The sequence below is a fragment of the Ostrea edulis genome, chromosome 3, assembly GCF_947568905.1.
Source record: "Ostrea edulis chromosome 3, xbOstEdul1.1, whole genome shotgun sequence".
In the NCBI taxonomy this organism is placed as follows: Eukaryota; Metazoa; Mollusca; class Bivalvia; order Ostreida; family Ostreidae; genus Ostrea; species Ostrea edulis.
This window is the reverse complement of record NC_079166.1, coordinates 25,406,234-25,426,806: the sequence shown is the minus strand read 5'-3', so window position 1 is coordinate 25,426,806 and position 20,573 is coordinate 25,406,234. Positions and strand designations below refer to the sequence as shown.

Sequence of the window (20,573 nt, the reverse complement as noted above, 5' to 3'; positions counted from 1 at the left end):
ACAAACAATTACGGTCAAACACGCTTATAGTGAAGTGCTGTTTTACTGTAATTACAGTAAAACGCGCTTATAGTGAAGTGCTGGGGACAAACAATTACAGTAAAACACCCTTATAGTGAAGTGCTGGGGACAAACAATTACAGTAAAACATACTTATAGTGAAGTGCTGGGGACAAACAATTACAGTAAAACACGCTTATAGTGAAGTGCTGGGGACAAACAATTACAGTAAAACACACTTATAGTCAAGTGCTGGGGACGAACAATTACAGTAAAACACATTTATAGTGAGAAGCTGCGGAGAATTACAGTAAAACACGCTTATAGTGAAGTACTGGGGACAAACAATTACAGTAAAACACACTTATAGTGAAGTGCTGGGGATAAACAATTATAGTAAAACACACTTACAGTGAAGTGCTGGGGACAAACAATTACAGTAAAACACACTTATAGTCAAGTGCTGGGGACGAACAATTACAGTAAAACACATTTATAGTGAGAAGCTGCGGACAATTACAGTAAAACACGCTTATAGTGAAGTGCTGGGGATGAACAATTACAGTAAAATACACTTACAGTGAAGTGCTGGGGATGAACAATTACACTTAAACACACTTATAGTGAAGTGCAGAGGACAAACAATTACAGTAAAACACACTTATAGTGAAGTACTGGGGACGAACAATTACAGTAAAACACACTTATAGTGAAGTGCTGGGGACAAACAATTACAGTAAAACACACTTATAGTGAAGTGCTGGGGGGGACAAAGAATTACAGTAAAACACACTTAGAGTGAAGTGCTGGGGACAAACAATTACAGTAAAACACACTTATAGTGAAATGCTGGGGATGAAAATTACAGTAAAACACACTTACAGTGAAGTGCTGGTGATGAACAATTACAGTAAAACACACTTATAGTGAAGTGCAGAGGACAAACAATTACAGTAAAACACGCTTATAGTGAAGTACTGGGGACAAACAATTACAGAAAAATACACTTATAGTGAAGTGCAGAGGACAAACAATTACAGTAAAACACACTTATAGTGAAGTGCTGAGGACAAACAATTACAGTAACACATGCTTATAGTGAAGTGCTGGGGACAAACAATTACAGTAAAACACACTTATAGTGAAGTGCTGTTTTACTGTAATTACAGTAAAACACACTTACAGTGAAGTGCTGGGAATGAACAATTACAGTAAAACACACTTATAGTGAAGTGCTGGGGATGAACAATTACAGTAAAACACACTTATAGTGAAGTGCTGGGGATGAACAATTACAGTAACACATGCTTATAGTGAAGTGCTGGGGACAAACAATTACAGTAAAACACACTTATAGTGAAGTGCTGTTTTACTGTAATTACAGTAAAACACACTTACAGTGAAGTGCTGGGAATGAACAATTACAGTAAAACACACTTATAGTGAAGTGCTGGGGATGAACAATTACAGTAAAACACACTTATAGTGAAGTGCAGAGGACAAACAATTACAGTAAAACACACTTATAGTGAAGTACTGGGGACGAACAATTACAGTAAAACACACTTATAGTGAAGTGCTGGGGACAAACAATTACAGTAAAACACACTTATAGTGAAGTGCTGGGGGGACAAACAATTACAGTAAACCACACTTAGAGTGAAGTGCTGGGGACAAACAATTACAGTAAAACACACTTATAGTGAAATGCTGGGGATGAAAATTACAGTAAAACACACTTATAGTGAAGTGCTGGGAATGAACAATTACAGTAAAACACACTTATAGTGAAGTGCTGGGGATGAACAATTACAGTAAAACACACTTATAGTGAAGTGTTGGGGATGAACAATTACAGTAAAACATGCTTATAGTGAAGTGCTGGGGGGTCAAACAATTACAGTAAAACACGCTTACAGTGAAGTGCTGGTGATGAACAATTACAGTAAAACATACTTATAGTGAAGTGCTGGGGACAAACAATTACAGTAAAACACACTTATAGTGAAGTGCAGAGGACAAACAATTACAGTAAAACACGCTTATAGTGAAGTACTGGGGACAAACAATTACAGAAAAATACACTCATAGTGAAGTGCAGAGGACAAACAATTACAGTAAAACACACTTATAGTGAAGTGCTGAGGACAAACAATTACAGTAAAACACACTTATAGTGAAGTACTGGGGACAAACAATTATAGTAAAACACACTTACAGTGAAGTGCTGGGGACAAAGAATTACAGTAAAAGACGCTTATTGTGAAGTGCTGGGGACAAACAATTACAGTAAAACATGCTTATAGTGAAGTGCTGGGGACAAACAATTACACTTAAACACACTTATAGTGAAGTGCTGGGGACGAAGAATTACAGCAAAAAACATTTATAGTGAAGTGCAGAGGACAAACAATTACAGTAAAACACACTTATAGTGAAGTACTGGGGACAAACAATTACAGTAAAACACACTTACAGTGAAGTGCTGGGGACAAACAATTACAGTAAAACACACTTACAGTGAAGTGCTGGGGACAAACAATTACAGTAAAACACACTTATAGTGAAGTACTGGGGACAAACAATTACAGTAAAACACACTTACAGTGAAGTGCTGGGGACAAACAATTACAGTAAAACACACTTACAGTGAAGTGCTGGGGACAAACAATTACAGTAAAACACACTTATAGTGAAGTGCTGGGGACAAACAATTACAGTAAAACACACTTAAAGTGAAGTGCTGGGGACGAATAATTACAGTAAAACACATTTATAGTGAGAAGCTGCGGACAACAAGAGGTACTGTGAGCAATGCTCACTAAGAATACCCCCCGCTTACCCCAATCTCCCAAAGGGTGTTGATAATATGTATAAACTACCTCTTTTCTGAGTGTAAAAAACAAATGGCATGACAAACCGAACCATATTGCTACTTCGATGTCCAGTGCGCGTGACCTTTGACCTTTTGACCCCAAAATCGATAGGGAACATCTTCATCCCATGGGTAGTCCATATGTATGATATGGTGACTGTAGGTGGAAAGGATAACGCTTTAGAGCCCGGAAACCATATTGCTACTTCAATGTCCAGTGCGCTTGACCTTTGACCTTTTGACCCCAAAATCGATAGGGAACATCTTCATCCCATGGGTAGTCCATATGTATGATATGGTGACTGTAGGTGGAAAGGATAACGCTTTAGAGCCCGGAAACCATATTGCTACTTCAATGTCCAGTGCGCTTGACCTTTGACCTTTTGACCCCAAAATCGATAGGGAACATCTTCATCCCATGGGTAGTCCATATGTATGATATGGTGACGGTAGGTGAAAAGGATAACACTTTAGAGCCCGGAAACCATATTGCTACTTCGATGTCCAGTGCGCTTGACCTTTGACCTTTTGACCCCAAAATCGATAGGGAACATCTTCATCCCATGGGTAGTCCATATGTATGATATGGTGACGGTAGGTGGAAAGGATAACACTTTAGAGCCCGGAAACCATATTGCTACTCCGATGTCCAGTGCGCTTGACCTTTGACCCCAAAATCGATAGGGAACATCTTCATCCCATGGGTAGTCCATATGTATGATATGGTGACGGTAGGTGAAAAGGATAATGCTTTAGAGCCCGGAAACCATTGCGTCTACAGACGAACGGACGGACGGACAGACAGACGGACAACCCGATTCCAGTAATCCCCCCCCCCCCACAACTTGTTGCGGGGGGGGGGGGGGGTATAATTATAGTAAACACACTTATAGTGAAGTGCTGGGGATGAACAATTACAGTAAAACATACTTATAGTAAAGTGCTGTGGGAAAAACAATTACAGTAAAACACGCTTAGACCAATTCAACTTAATTCGTAGATTATCATCCAGGGTCACAAAAAAGTATGGGGCGAGTGGGAGGATTTTATTTTTATTTTCTGAGAAAAATATTAATGACAAACGAGTTTTTTTCAACAGAAGTACATCATTTAATGCCAGATGGATATCAATCTATGCTTATTTCACAGACAAATTCCAGGTTAAGCTTTAATTTCAAACACAGAAAGATACTTAACTTCTTCAAAATCTGAAGAACATTAATTCCTTTCTTTCATTTACGCCCGTAAGAATGTGAGAAATTAAGAAAACCATATGATCCATTTTCCTCACATGGATTTTCACGTTGCTATACCAGAAATGTAAACAAGAAGTGTGAATACCGGAGTCGGACATGAAAATTTTCCGGAAATTGCAAGTTCCGCAAAATAAAAAAATTCCGAGCGGGCCGATTTTTGAGGGGTGGGCAGAATGATAATCTATCAATTAAGTTGAATTGGCCTTATAGTGAAGTGCTGGGGAAAAACAATTACAGTCCAGCGTTTTTTTTCTACCCACTGGTACTGGTACCGGTACCGATTCGATTGGGACAAATAGCATCAAAATCGAACAAATTGGGAATTTTTTACCAATGTATAGGCAAATAATTTCAACTAAAAGAAAAGGGAAAAAAAGAGAACAAAACAAGAACTAGTAATCTCTTTACAAACTCTTTTACGGTAATATTTCCTGTTGTGAGACATAAGGAATCATTGTAGGCTCGTTTTAGAATAATAATCGAAGTGAACATTTTAGTTAACTCGTACAACGTTTCAGACGAAGTAAATTACGATGTCAGCTGTCTATTTATCGGCAATTGAATTGAGAATTGAGAATTTTTAGTCTCAAAATTGGGGAAAATCAACAGTTTTTGGCATTGGAAATGGTACCGTTTATCGGTACCAGTTATATAAGGGGGAAAACAGTAAAACATGCTTATAGTGAAGTGCAGGGGGACAAACAATTACAGTAAAACACACTTATAGTGAAGTGCTGGGGAAAAACAATTACAGTAAAACACACTTATAGTGAAGTGCGGGGGACAAACAATTACAGTAAAACACATTAATAGCAAAGTGCTGGGGACAAACAATTACAGTAAAATACACTTATAGTGAACTGCTGGGGACAAACAATTACAGTAAAACACACTTATAGTGAAGTGCTGGGGACAAACAATTACAGTAAAACACACTTTAGGGAAGTGCTAGGAATGAACATTTACAGTAAAACATGCTTATAGTGAAGTGCTCGGGGATGAACGATGTTCAGTCAATGTAAACATATTTCTTTATATCCATTAAGTTCATCATTTGTTTTAAAACTACAGTGAATAAAATTACTTTGCTGTAAGTGTGAATTCATTATAAGCAGGTTAGCTGCACACATGTTTTATTGTATGTGATTAAACTTTGTGATCTCTGTTTAAAACAATGATATTGTGCTATTTGTTTCCATTATTGGCAACACACCCAGTATGGTGCATTGTTTATAAATCAAGCATAATTAATGAATCATACTTGTTTCAAACTTCTGAAAAGGTGAGACTGTGAATCTCGTCCCTGCATGTTGTGGTCGAGGATAGTTTTTGAAAGAGATTTTGAACTGCCCGGTTTTCCGACAAGAAACAGAGGAATTCTAAGTTCCACACAAACCACCATCATGAAAAAGTTTTCTCTGAGAGCAAGGTTTTTTGCAATATTTTCATTCAGCTTCACGTTTTGCAAAAAGGACATCTGACACCTATAATTAAAAACAAGAGATGTTTGTAAAACACATATGCCCTCCCCCATGGTGCAAAATTGAAAAGGGTTATACACACACACATCATTTAATTGAGAGTAGTATCATCAATTCAAAATATTGAGCAGACAATATCTTCCTATGTCAAGAGTGGATTGACCATGTGACTTAAAAATCAATAGGGGTCATCAACTCCTGAAGATGTACCAGTGTACCAAGTCTGATGTCTGTCAAGCAAAGGGTTCTCAAGACATTGAATGGACAGTATATTCCTATGTCCAATTTGACCCTTGACTTTTGACCATGTGACCTTAAAATAATTAGTAGTCATCTTCTCCTGAAGATGTACCAGTGTACCAAGTTTGATGTCTGTCAAGCAAAGGGTTCTCAAGATATTGAGCGGACAGTATATTCCTATGTACAGTTTAACCCTTGACTTTTGACCACGCGACCTCAAAATCAATAGTTGTCATCTTCTCCTGAAGATGTACCAGTGTACCAAGTTTAAAGTCTGTCAAGCAAAGGGTTCTCAAGATATGGAGCTGACAGTATAATCCAATGTCCAGTTTGACCCTTGACCTTTGACCATGTGATCTGAAAATCAATAGGGGTCGTCTTCTCCTGAAGACGTACCAGTGTACCACGTTTGATGTCTGTCAAGCAAAGGGTTCTCAAGATATTGAACGGACAGTATATTCCTATGTCCAGTTTGACCCTTGACCTTTGACCATGTGACCTCAAAATCAATAGTGGTCGTCTTCTCCTGAAGCCGTACCAGTGTACCAAGTTTGATGTCTGTCAAGAAAAAAGTTCTCAAGATACTGAGCAGACAGTATATTCCCATGTCAAGTTTGACCCTTGACCTTTGACCATGTGACCTCAAAATCATTAGGGGTCATCTTCTCTTAAAGATGTACCAGTGTATCAAGTTTGATGTCTGTCAAGCAAAGGGTTCTCGAGATATTTAACGGACAGTATATTCCTATGTCCAGTTTGACCCTTGACCTTTGACCATGTGACCTCAAAATCAATGGGGGTCATCTTCTTCTGAAGATGTACTGGCGTACCAAGTTTGATGTCTGTCAAGCAAAGGGTTCTCTAGACATTGAATGGTCAGTATATTCCTATGCCCAGTTTGACCCTTGACCTTTGACCATATGACCTCAAAATCAATAGGGGTCATCTACTCCTTAGGATGTACCAGTGTGCCAAGTTTGATGTCTCTCAAGCAAAGGGTTCTCAAGATATTGAGCAGACATTATATTCCTATGTCCAGAGTAGATTGACCCTTGACCTTTGGACCTGAAAAACAATAGGGATCCTCTTCTACTCATAACTAACCCACATATGAAATATCATTATCATCAAGTGAATGGTTCTCAAGATATTGAGCGGACAACACATGGTCTACAGACCGACCGACAGACCGACCGACAGGTGCAAAACAATATGCCCCCTCTTTTTCAAAGGGGGGCATAAAAAATACAACACCTGCATCAAATCATTTTAAGAACATTTTTATCTGATGTGTTTTAAATCATGTCCTTTTTGTTCTACAATAGAGATTTTACTAAAATTTTGATATATGGTAAAGCATACATTAATGAGTTAAAATTAATCATCTTTGATTTTCCACAGGGGGCGTTTCAAAAATAGGCTATGAAAATTCGCAATTACAAAGGAAATAATGGGAAATTTCCCCATTACAATATATAAAGGTTAAATTATAAGATATATTACTTGTATAATGAAAGAAATAGTCTCAGTTCAGTCTGTAAATTTTGCATGTTCATCATGTGATGAAACAATTACAGTGCAATCACAATCCTCAGAAAATGTAAATGGCGATGTGAGCGGCTTTATACGAAGAAGAGCAAAATTTCTAATTGGGTCCGTCTTCCTTAAATTGATTCGAAACTGAAGACAGTTATGCTCAAATGTAAGATACCTTGTTATTTCTCTCTCCATTTGTTTTTGTCCGCCGGATAATTTGAATGGTGATTCAAAATACTCCACCATATATTCTCTGTATTCTTCTCTTGATTTTAAGGAGGAGTGGTAACAGACACCAAGAGCCAGCAAAAGAGATTTTGTCAGCCGAGAAATATCTTGTGAATGCTGCAGACAGAAAAGAATTGAATCTATCTTGGCAAGAAATATTGCAAGTAAAAACGCATGCACAAAATAATGTTTTTTTCTAATTTCTGTAGTAAAGCATGGGATGATAACGTTAAAGAAAAATAAGGTAAAATAACATAAAGATGAAACCATTAAGTAATTTGTAAAATCAACAAATATGAAACGGAAGTTTATACTCCATACTGCCATAAACAACGTCATAGAATGGATTCAGGGGTCAAAATTTAAACGTCATAGAATGGGTTCAGGAGTCAAAATTTAAACATCATAGAATTGGTTCAGGGGTCTGAATATTAAATAACCATGTCATAGAATGGGTTCAGGGGTTAAAATTCAGACACACTTTTATCTTAAGGGTATTGATGAAACTTTGTCTTGGAAAAGTCATATAGAAACATGCACAAACAAGAATTCCAAGAGAACTGGCATTCTAAAAAGAATGTTTTATGTAAAATGATGCAATATCGCATATTTTTAATACTATGATTTTTCCACATTTTACATATTGTTGCACTACATGGAGCAATCCGAAAAATGCTGAAAATGTAAATAAGCTTTTCATATTACATAAAAAAAACTGCAAGGGTCATTCTTAGCATCAGAGATTTTCAAACACCATCTAATATAAGGTTTATTCCACTTAAACGGTTGTCGCTATCAGACTACTTTGTCTATAGAAAAGTCATTTTCGTGTATAAAGTTTTACATGGTTTAATGCCAGATTATTTAAATAACTATCAGAAGTTAGTGAGAGGCACATATTAAGACAATCTAATTCAAATGTACTGTATGTACCGAGGGCAAAGACTGAAGAGAATAGCAGTGGTCAATGGCCATTTTCACAAAAAAATCTTACGACTAAGATTAGAGGATTTGAATCTCACACTCAACTGAGTACAACTAAACCCCGAGTAAGAATGCCAGTTTTATCAACGATAGGTGTACTTAGTTTTACTGAAATGTATGAGAGAAGAATTATAACGAATGTCAGTGTTTTAAAATTTTCATCTTAATCATAAGATTTTTTGTAAAAAGGGCCACCGATCCTTAGGTATTTGTGTTTTACTAATGTCTATCTACCTGTAATTTAATAATAATCTATCTGTGTTTTACTAATATCTATCTATCTGTGTTTTACTAATATCTATCAACCTGTGTTTTACTAATATCTATCTGTCTGTGTTTTACTAATATCTATCTACCTGTGTTTTACTAATATCTATCTACCTGTGTTTTACTAATATCTATCTATCTGTCTGTGTTTTACTAATATCTATCTACCTGTGTTTTACTAATATCTATCTATCTGTCTGTGTTTTACTAATATCTATCTACCTGTGTTTTACTAATATCTATCTACCTGTGTTTTACTAATATCTATCTGTCTGTGTTTTACTAATATCTATCTACTTGTGTTTTACTAATATCTATCTGTCTGTGTTTTACTAATATCTATCTACCTATGTTTTACTAATATCTATCTACCTGTGTTTTACTAATATCTATCTGTCTGTATGTTATATGTACTCTATTACATCTAATCTGTTTTCATCATATTTCACGATTTACATCGACAAGTCAGTGTGTTTGTAGAGAAAGATCATACACTGAAAAAGCAATAGATTACCTGAGCAAAAAAGAATTAGTCAATGCAAACCAGTATACTACCTCTTGAACTTAATGTCTTCTTTCAACCAAAAACGGAGAAATTTCAAAATGAACGAGGGAAATTATCTGATATTTACGGGACTTTGAAAGTCTTCCTCCTCTTCAGACATCTCATCATCATCATCATCATCGAGCTGATCCATGGCAGTGAATATTTCATTCTGTTTATACAGCCATCCAAAGACTTTCAATGTCCTCTCCACATCTCGCAGGCTTACAAAACTACACTCATCCTACAAGTCATTCAACCACCAAAGTTAATTGCTTTTAAAAAATGTTAAGCATTGAAATATATGACATTTAATACGTTAATTCCCTGGGATTTTTCATTCTTAAACATACATGCACGCTTATTCTAAAACCAAATGGTCTATTTCAACATTACATATTAGATGTGTCATTAAGAGCTGCAAATGCTTTAACATACTAACAAGGAGGATCTGTTTAAAATTTAAAAAAAAAAAAAAACATTCTTAATATACTGTATATAATTCGGTGACAAGATCAAATTGTTTTATGTGTCATACCTTTTGTTTATGTGTCATACCTTTTGTTTATCTGTCATACCTTATCCTTTAAGTCATACCTTTTGTTTTATGTGTGATACCTTTTGTTTTAGGTCATACCTTTTGTTTCCTCATAAAGTCCTGTGATGCAACAAGAATATTGCTAACGGTATGAATTGCCTGCCTGTTTATGTACGGGAGAGTTCCATTTCGTACCTACAAAAACAAGTGTACTATGTTCAAAGCACTTACTACAAAGATTGAAATTAAAGTAGCTCTCTCCTTCTCTGAATCACAAGGAAACCCAGCTTTAAAATGTTACTAGTATGCCACAAAACCAAACATTTTTCTAGACATGTTTGTATTCAAACAAATGCAGTGTTCTAATAATTCCAGATGTAAAAGCTTTATGACAGTCGTAAACTGTATTCAATTGTTTTTCATATCATGAAACGTACATGCCAAAAACACACACAAAACACAAACCTTTTTTTTGAAAATGAATATTGAGTAAACAAACACAGAATTATTAAGAATTTTCTTCATTGGTGTTCCGTGTATATATACATACACATCTTTGAACCATCTGCACAATGTACAACTTTTCAACGTTGTTGTCTAGTTGTCCAAAATCCCAAACTAATGGCAGCATGCTTTGAGGAAGTGGTTGCACCCGATACACAAGATGTCTCATTGGTATTCGACCTGAATTACAACATGATAAGCAAAATTTTGATACTAAATTCTTTCCAAGGAACAACACAATTACGCAATTCAAGTTCTTCCTCAAATTTGTAATTCAATCTGAATTAATCAGGGTTATAATGTATATAACATTAAGTTTTTAGAATAGAAGTATTTGAGAAATCTTACCCAGCTTGTCGTCAGTTTCATGAGCATTTACATGGTAACCAAGACCGGCTCTCTCTAATCTTTCTATCATTTCCTCGGAATGTCTGCAATTCAAAAGAAGCAATCAACATCCAAGTAAATGTGCATGCATTGTAAGCATTCAGTTTTTATAACAATATGTAGCACATAATCAGCTGGAACTATAAGATTCATATCTCACTTTCTGTAAGGATTACAAGCTGCCACGAGTTTAATGTTAGTATTTATAACTATAAAATGTGTATCTCACTTTCTGTAAGGATTACAAGCTACCATGAGTTTAAGGTTAGTATTTATAACTATAAAATGTGTATCTCACTTTCTGTAAGGATTACAAGCTGCCATGAGTTTAAGGTTAGTATTGATAAAGATTTGTATTTCACTTTCTGTAAGGATTACAAGCTGCCACCAGTTTAAGGTTAGTATTTATAACTATAAGATGTGTATCTCACTTCCTGTAAGGATTACAAGCTGCCATGAGTTTAAGGTTAGTATTTATAACTATAAGATGTGTATCTCACTTTCTGTAAGGATTACAAGCTGCCATGAGTTTAAGGTTAGTATTTATAACTATAAGATGTGTATCTCACTTTCTGTAAGGATTACAAGCTGCCACCAGTTTAAGGTTAGTATTTATGGCCAGCGGTTCTCCGTCGATTGTTCCGTCGCACATGATTTCTTTAATGCATCCAACTGCTTCTGTTGTATTAGCTTCGTCAAAGAAAAGAACAGTTATGATGTGTTTCCCAAATTTCTCACAGTTGTCCTGTGCAAGCGACTCTGCCTGTTTCACTTTCTCTATAATATGTTTCTTCTTTGTCCCTCCATGCACCTGTTTGATATACATATTTTTTCATTTTTAAACCATTATGTGTATTTCCTAAAACAATGAAAGACTAGAAAACAAGTGAAGGATCCCCCATTTGTCAGAATATTTTACTGAAAAAGGTGAAAATAATGCATTTTGAAGGTGAATCCCCATCCCACCCCCCTTGAAAACCAAAAATAAAGATAGACCCCCCCCCCTCCCTCCCTTCAAAAGTTCCTGGATCTGCTCCTGAAAACTGACTCAGTCAAAGAACTTCATTTATTCATTATATCTACATGTACTAATGACACATTGTAAGAATATATTAATAGTAAACTTAGTGGGAGGGGGTCTGTTGTAACTTTGACCTAAGACTTAATGACCAAACAAGACGTCCACAGGCCTTAACAGTCACCTGAATATTAAAGACCATGCATTTAGCTCTTCCTCACATATATCTTGAGAGTAAGTGATAAGGTAACCATACATTTATAGGTGTCTTCCTGTAATAATCATCTATAATTGACGTGTAAAATATGAACGGTTTTAGTGGAACACTTTTTAAGATATTGAGTCACAAAGAAAGTGATGACAAACAGAAAGAACAGATGCCCATCATCTGTTGGTGTAATCCATTCATAAAACAACTACCTTTCTGTTGAATATGAAAGCTGAATGTTGAAATATTTTCACAATATTGTGTCAAAATGAATATGTATTGGTCCGCTGTGACCTTGACCTTTGGACCACAAAGTCTAAAGGAGTCTTTCTCTATTAATCATCAGCTACTTTATACAGTATGCAAGGTCAACATTGATAACTTTTCAAAATTCTGTGTTCCAATGAAAAGTTAGGTCTGTTGTGACCTCTGGTAGACCTTTGGACTCCAAAATTTGTGTCTTTCTCTAACAGCCAAAGCTTTATGTTCAAATCTATTCAACATATTGTGTCACAACAAAAATGGACAGACAGATGGATGTACAGAACAAATTCTACTTAATATGTTTTTCCAATTTACTGTGTGAAACAAAAGCGAGGTAAAGTTAGATAATAAAGATGTCTCCTTTATCAGTCATCTACTTTTGTGTAAAATATGAAAGGTTTGTGTTGTTCAGAAAATCACTCAAGACACCATGTCATAGCAAAAGGGGTGATGGACCGTTAGAAAATAGGAGTGTGTTCGAGACCGCCATTCCCGTTGTTCTCATGCTTCGTTCTTAGAGTCACGAATGACGAGAACATGTGTACTCGAACATGTTCTTCTTCGACCACTCAAACTACCTGAAGAGGTGGTGTGATTTCTTGCAACTCGAACAATTTTTGTAATGTGCACTGGGTGTTTGGTATCAGCAGGAATTTGTACTCTTGTGAAGAATGGTGGCCTCGAACGCACTCTATGATTCCTATTGGGCTTCCGCATTTTCAATTCAGGACCCTAATTACACAGTTTTGGTACCTGATCTTGAACGTTAAGAACTTTAGATTGTATGTACTGAATAGAAATCTCTAACAACAAACATTCAAACAGAACTCCAAAGTTGACTTACATCTGGTATACACAAATGCATGTAATGTATCACTATACCTTCATTAGAGTCATTGTATTCATCTGGTTCTCTAATCCAGCACGGCACTGCAGCAAGCAGAGAAACTTGATCAAACATGTCTTCCCACAGCCAGTTTCTCCCATGACAATCACCGGAATATTACATCTTTAAATGAAAGATCATAAACAAGTTTTCAAAACTGTCATGTTATGCAAAATCACGACATCAAAATACTGCACAGGAAGGGTGAACATGCAACGGACCAGACCGTGATTCGAAACCCTGGCCCCCTGAATCTCTAGTCAGATGCTCTACCAACTGAGCTATCTGGCCACATGCGATCGAACCCGGCTGATTGCTTTATTTGTCTGCATGTGTGCACACAATCTTATTAATTTTTTTCCCTTTTTTCATAGCTTATCAAATTTTGCATTATAATTCGATAAAGAAATATTCTGATCAAAATACGAAATTGAACGAGCATTTTTTTTATTGAATGTAAATTGATGAGATACCTGAAACGCATGTATATTGCCAACATTTTCTTGACGTTATCGGTTGTCAATTCGTACGTTTCATCTGGGTCCTGTGGCATGTCATTGCCAATCACTCTGCAGAGTCTCTCAATTTTCTGATGTCTGCAAATTAAATGAATGATTTCACTTACAGGTGTGAGAATGAACTAGTTTTAATTTACAAGTTTTGATTAGAAATTTGAAAACAACAGATTTAAAACATATCTCTCAGACTCAATATATTCTTTTCATACCTACTCAATATATTCTTTTCATACCTGCTTAAGTCATCGAAATTTTCCTGTAGAGGGACGTGGTTTCGTCTTAGAGCCTCCCAAAGCTGGGAGCTCATTATGTTTTGCTCTAGAATTGATCCTGTTTGCTGATCAACAAGATTTCTGTGAAATTTGTCGATATTGAAACCAATGAAAGTCATGGTGTGTTGATCCGGATTGAAAAACAGGTAAGGATGGGCGCTGTTTGAGAAGTAGATACGTTTCAAGATTATCAAAAGCAAACACACAAGTACATGTATACAATTACGAGGTTTATATGATAGAATAATGCCTCTTCATGACCATCATTTACGGAGGATTCTATATACTATGTTATATAGTTCTATGTTTTAATTATCATTAACCACGTAAAGCTTGGTGCAGTGTTTGATCAATGAAATACTTGCCTTGTTTCCCATCTTCGTCGCATCTGAAACTGTCCAATATCATCGTCATCTGCTTCATCCAAATCATCGTCCTCATCAGAGTTTGTTTTCCCTTCACTGATGTCCAGTGACCTCGTTGAAAAGTCCTTAAAATGTAGCATCAGTAATATACACAAGTTTTTACAGGAGTATCGCAAATGGTACGTCATACACCCGTCGGACAGTGATGACAAAATTTCAGTGCAAGGTGAAGATAACAAACAGTGATCAATCTCATAACTCCTATAAGGAATTCAAACTAGAGAGTTGGGCAAACACAGACTCCTGGACATACAAGAGGTGGGATATCTGTATCCATAATGAGAAAATGTCCATGAAACCACTTGACCTACTTTTAGCCCTAAAGTAGGTCACAATGCACCAAATAAGCTTAAATGTGAACTGATTAGGTATCCTCTAAGAGGGGATTCTTGTGAATAAATTTCAGGGCAATATCTACATCCGTAATGAAAAAATGGCCACAAAACTGTTTGACCTACTTTTAGCCCTAAAGTAGGTCAGGTGCACCAATCCAGCTGAAATGCAAACTCACTCTTTTGCTTCATAAGGGTGAATTGTGACAAAATTTCAATGCTGTACATACATAACGGAAAAAAGTCTGGAAAACATGACCTCGGACTGGCAGACAGACAGCACCAGAACATAGTATTCTGTTGATGACGAGCATATAAAAACATGATGTATTTGACTGATATATGATCTTGTCATTAATGTTACCTTTGACATTTGAATCAAAAATCGAAGAACAAAACTGGGAAACCCTGGGAGATCCTGTGAGAGTGCTGCTCCACAGTAAACCGATTTCTCAAAATCCTTCAGCTGAGTATTCAGAAAATGTACAAAATTTCTCAGCTCTGCCCACGATGGATTTGTCACGCAACAATGTCTAAAAAATAATCGACAATACTGAAAACATCTTGAAAGCAGTGTTATATCCCATTTTGAGTAACAAAAAATATGCACTTTGAAATTGCATGAACTATTACAAAATAGTGAAGTTGATATTACTTAAGTGGGTTTTTTAAGAAACAAATAAAATTGTTAAAAGAATACAATACCTCATATGCTATGCTTACCGTATCAAAACACGCAGACATTTTTTCATATCTTCCTCCTTTCTGTGTGTATTGAAAACGGGTATGTTTCTAGATTTATCATCGTAGTTCGTTAAGTAGTGAAGAGGTCTTTGATACTCATCCGACTGGAAGTTCTGACAGTCAAAACCAACTATCTGGGCATCTAACAAAGAGGAACAGTCCATGAGACTGAGGCATGCTTTGTGAGGTGTTGTCAAATATTGCCATTTATTTGGTTTAAATTTGCTGTTCTTTCTAATACAATGATTTCATAGATTTTTGCTGTTTCCATGGTTTTTTAACCCCAAATATCAAGTGCTTCTGGTCATAAACTATTAGCTTTCCATGAAATTATCAATTAATGCAACTGAAAAAAATCCACAAAATTTGATACCCATAAAAATTCGTACGACCACAATATGTAACTTTTAATTTGACCCTGCATGCTTTGCACTTCTTATCATATCTTTTATTTCAAAGTGAAAGGAAAAGGATTAATTCATCTATGAAAATATTTATTTTTTTTAAACGAAAAACAAATGTCTTAAGTTTGTGGAACACAGATGCCCCCATATGGCAAAACTCATCGTCGCTAGCCATGGTTACTGAGTCCGGTAGTACCTACCTCATTTGACATAGTGTAAACGGAGACAATGGACGTGGCGCCACTTGCGACGATGAGAAAAAACCCACAATAAAAAAATTTGGTACGAAAAGAAAGGTCTTGTCACCATGAATACACATAAAATATGAAAGCTCTATCACCATCCATTCCAAAGTTATGGACAAGGTTAAAGTTTTTGAAGACAAACAGACAGACCAAAATCTATGCCCCCAAATCTCCAACCACAGAGGCATACACTTACCTTCATTCTGACTTCCAAGAGTGTCCTCGGGCGAGATGCATGTCACACTCGGAAGAATGTTCAGCAGTTGCAAAGATGAAATGAAGCATTTGTCCTAACAATAATAGCAAATAATTACTGCCTTACAATATAAGTACTGTATAATCTTCTTTTACTATCTTTTCCTCCTTTGAAAGATTATAAACTTTCATACAATATACGTAATTTACACTTTACATAGCTGGATTTCAAATATATTCACAATTAAGGACACTTGGTACAATAAATATATTGATGTACAGGTTGATAATATTTCTGTGGGAATTTTGGTTGTGATTAGTACAAATAGTTTAAGTAACTTGTAAAATTTCTGTAATGTTCGAAAGTTGAAATAAGTAAAATACCCCTACCAAATTTCATATTATTCACTTTATTTGGCATAACTGAGAAATGAAGAACAAAATTTATTTTCTATATGGTAAAATGTATTCATTCCACTTGTATAAACATAAATTCTGCATCCTTTTTCATCTTTCCTGTAAACAGTTGTTTTTCTTTTTGTTTTTTTTTTACTATTACTATATTTTATTTGTGTGCTACATGTGTTAAATATCATAGGTGTAAACATAAAATAGTATAAATTTTGCACAGAAATTTTCTCACATACCAACTTACACACTCAACTCACACTTACATGAACTAAAAAGTAAAAAGTTTGTTGAAGAAGAGCATCTGAATACCGTAAAAAAAAACCACAGAATGTGAAATAAGTGCAATGCAGACAGTAAGAAAACCCACTTGTTCAGATTCGTTATGAAGAGTTGTTTCGATGATGTACAAGTCCTTCTCTGATCTGTGAAACACATATCCACTTTCATCAACTATACTTCCCAGGATAAGGATATTGAAAAGTATGGTACCCACAAATTTCTCAACCTGAAATGCATGTTTTACATTCACAATGATCGGTAAAAGTATAGGTAAAAATTAAACGTCTATTACAAGTGTGTATGTATGCATGTATACATAAATCAGAGAGAAATTCATTAGATATGGATACCCGGGGTTGAACGCATGACCTAAAAGGGGACAAAAAACTTTAAAAATGCAAAATTGAAAAATAATTTCTTCGGTCTTCTCACCCCATATGCAATATCAATATGGATGATTCTTGGATACAAAAGGTCATCTGCTGGGGTACAGTTGAGGAATTTTTTTGAAACTTCCGAGACATCAACTTTCTCTTGGCTCATGGGTATTGTGATCGACAGAGGAAAATCTTCCCCGGTTCCAATTGGATGATTCTCCAAAAGTCTCTCCACCATTCGGGTTTTGTATAAAGTTTTTCCCATTCCTGCTCGTTCTGACTTCACAGCACGCACGCAACATCTGAAACAGGACACTTATTAACAATTAATTTTTCTCTGGAAATCCAATACATTATTCTTATTTTCCATATCAGTGATCACTATACCATATCAGAGAATAAGCTCTGTATTAAATTTTCAAGACCAAGAGCCAAAAGACAAAAACTTTAACATTGAGAAAAATGAAAAATACTACAAGCACTGTGTTAGATATGCTTATATGATAGTGTTAGTATTCTGTTGCAAATGCATTGCTTTGAACTGCATTACCATCTAATTAAATCTTACAAACTTTATTCTCAATTTACACATCGCTTGAACAAAAATTGAAGCAATTTTCCCGCACTATTGCATTTGCATACACAGATCTGCGGCAGTACACAGGCTAAACAACCAAAATTACCCCATGGGATCGACTGCAGCAATACACAGGCTAAATAACCAAAATTACCCCATGGGATCGACTGCAGCAATACACAGGCTAAATAACCAAAATTACCCCATGGGATCGACTGCAGCAGAACACAGGCTAAATAACCAAAGTTACCCCGAGGGATCCACTGCAGCAATACACAGCTAGGCTAAATAACCAAAGTTACCCCGAGGGATCCACTGCAGCAATACACAGCTAGGCTAAATAACCAAAATTACCCCGAGGGATCCACTGCAGCAGCTGCATCCGAGGTATTTTCCAGAGAACATTTCCTCCTCAAATATTCCTGAATTTTCGCAGTTGTAGCTGGTGCTATCTTTGGTGCCCGGAATCGATCCAGTGCTGATATCATCGGTGATTTATATTCATTTTCGCTTCCACAGATGATGACTAGCTTATAGTCTGAAATGCATGCAGCAATATCAAAATAAATCATATATTAAACACCCCCCCCCCCCCCCCACTTCCAGTTAATTTTAGGTTTGTAATTTCCTCAAAGGAAGACTGCATGCTGATTATATTTTGCGATGTTAAAATGTTACTTTTGTTAAGCGAATGTTTAGAATTGACCAACCAAGGTCTTTTTACCAATTCATCAATGAAATTTAGAAGTGAACGAGCTTTATAATAAACTTTGGTGAATCCTCCATGCTTTATGTAAGGACACTATCGAATCACAATGTAATTGGTCCATTTGCAGAATTTTATTAGGAATACAACCTTCTTATCATATCACCATTGATACAACTCAGCATCATTTAAAAGGCAATATAAACATACTGCTTGGAGAAATTTACATTAAAATACAATTTTTCATGTTAGTGTAAACTATTGCAAACTTTAAAATGCGTAAAATTAAAGTGGCTTCTGCTGAATTAAACAAAACTCACCTCCTTTGGCGGACTTCACATATTCCGTGACTTCTTTGAGAGATTGCTCACTTGCATCATACTGCAGCATGTCTGCATTCATTAAGCAAAATATACGCTCGTTGGGATCACTTTCGTTCTGGAAGAGCGCTCGTCTGAAGAAAATACTGACCTAAAAGTGATATAACATGGTTCCCATTTAGTATACATAATTATATATAATATAAACAGATAATAATTTTTGTCACACAATCTGTCTTTTGCTCAATCTAAAAAGGTGTGAATTAAGAGGCATCGCTTTGGTGTACATACACATATTACCATAAAGTGGTATCATCAATTCAAACGGGTGATATCAAAATGAATAGGTAATATATTAAATAAACATCAGCAGTCTGTGTTTTGATACTGTAATTTAATTCACGGAGTGTAATCTGACAATGCATCAACGCAACATTTTTTGTGGAAAATGATCGACTGCATCACAAACAAAACTGCATACACAAAAAAATTATTTCACTGTATGTTTGTGTTTTTGATACTTTAATAATGAATTTATCATTACTACAGAAACTTGCTCCGAAACATCTCGTTTGATCTGATGATCCACGCCTGTCAACTCGACATGATCTGACTCTTTGGATTAAGTTACTTTAGTAGTAATATACATGATAGGTAACAAACTACATATATATTACATAATGTACAACACGGGCAATGCTCATGTAGAAAAATACACCCATCCAATAAATCCAGTAATGTAGCAGTAATCAAAGAAAGGCTTAACACTCAAATTAACCATTCATTGGGTATAAAAATGGCTCCCACAGTGTTCTCTACGCATAGTTTCTAATATTCAAGAATATTAATCAAATGTTAGTTCTAAGAAGACCTTAACATCTTATGAAGAAAAACTCGACTCGGATACAGTACAGTCAAACCCTGTTATCTCAAACTCAATGGGGCCAAGAAAAAACTTCCGAGATATCCGAGGGTTTGAGATATTGAGGTTAATATAAAGAAAATGTATGGACTTCAAACTCACTTTGACATATCCATGGTATTCGAGATATTGATGTTGGTGATACCAAAGTTCAAATGTTTGAGAAGCAAAATTATCACTTTCCAAAATATACTCTGCACTAATGCAATGGGAAACACATGATACACAGCACTGCAACAAAATTCATAGCCTGCCTATGATTGATGAATATATGTATCAATTTAATTATCCTAGTTTTATTTCTAGTTTTGTGTCAATAAAATCACCCAAATGACATGTAAATTAGACTTATGTCTTTGAAAAATAGGCTTTTTCTCTAATCATTGGAAACATACGTACCATGTTTTATGATTCCTGCCTTCTTCAAAAGTACTGTTTTTATCTGACCCACAAGGTGATGACAGACAGATGGACGGACGGACAGACAGACGGACATGCACACAGGGGCACATTTATGATATTTGAATGTGTGTATCTGTGAGGTTTGATTATCCAAGCCTTGTTAGTACCGTTTCTATTTTTTTTTTTTTTTGGTGCTCCTGCCCTGTAACTTTGACCTCCTCTAATCGT

General features: G+C 35.8%; 1 protein-coding gene across 3 annotated transcripts in view; it reads right to left on the bottom strand.

The window, feature by feature from the left end:
• The window catches only part of LOC125673630 (E3 ubiquitin-protein ligase rnf213-alpha-like), a 139,198-nt gene that overhangs the window by 73,917 nt on the left and 44,708 nt on the right, over positions 1-20,573 (bottom strand). For all 3 annotated transcript variants that reach the window (XM_056160275.1, XM_056160274.1, XM_056160276.1), the window contains exons 26-43: positions 19,022-19,172; positions 18,350-18,533; positions 17,474-17,720; positions 17,130-17,267; positions 16,353-16,446; positions 15,487-15,649; positions 15,128-15,296; positions 14,372-14,496; positions 13,968-14,165; positions 13,690-13,812; positions 13,213-13,339; positions 11,410-11,651; positions 10,802-10,884; positions 10,500-10,633; positions 10,049-10,144; positions 9,500-9,655; positions 7,564-7,733; positions 5,393-5,615 (exon numbers count right to left, since the gene is read on the bottom strand). In XM_056160275.1, the coding sequence (XP_056016250.1) occupies positions 5,393-5,615; positions 7,564-7,733; positions 9,500-9,655; positions 10,049-10,144; positions 10,500-10,633; positions 10,802-10,884; positions 11,410-11,651; positions 13,213-13,339; positions 13,690-13,812; positions 13,968-14,165; positions 14,372-14,496; positions 15,128-15,296; positions 15,487-15,649; positions 16,353-16,446; positions 17,130-17,267; positions 17,474-17,720; positions 18,350-18,533; positions 19,022-19,172 (2,823 nt within the window). The remainder of the gene's footprint in view (positions 1-5,392; positions 5,616-7,563; positions 7,734-9,499; positions 9,656-10,048; positions 10,145-10,499; positions 10,634-10,801; positions 10,885-11,409; positions 11,652-13,212; positions 13,340-13,689; positions 13,813-13,967; positions 14,166-14,371; positions 14,497-15,127; positions 15,297-15,486; positions 15,650-16,352; positions 16,447-17,129; positions 17,268-17,473; positions 17,721-18,349; positions 18,534-19,021; positions 19,173-20,573) is intronic.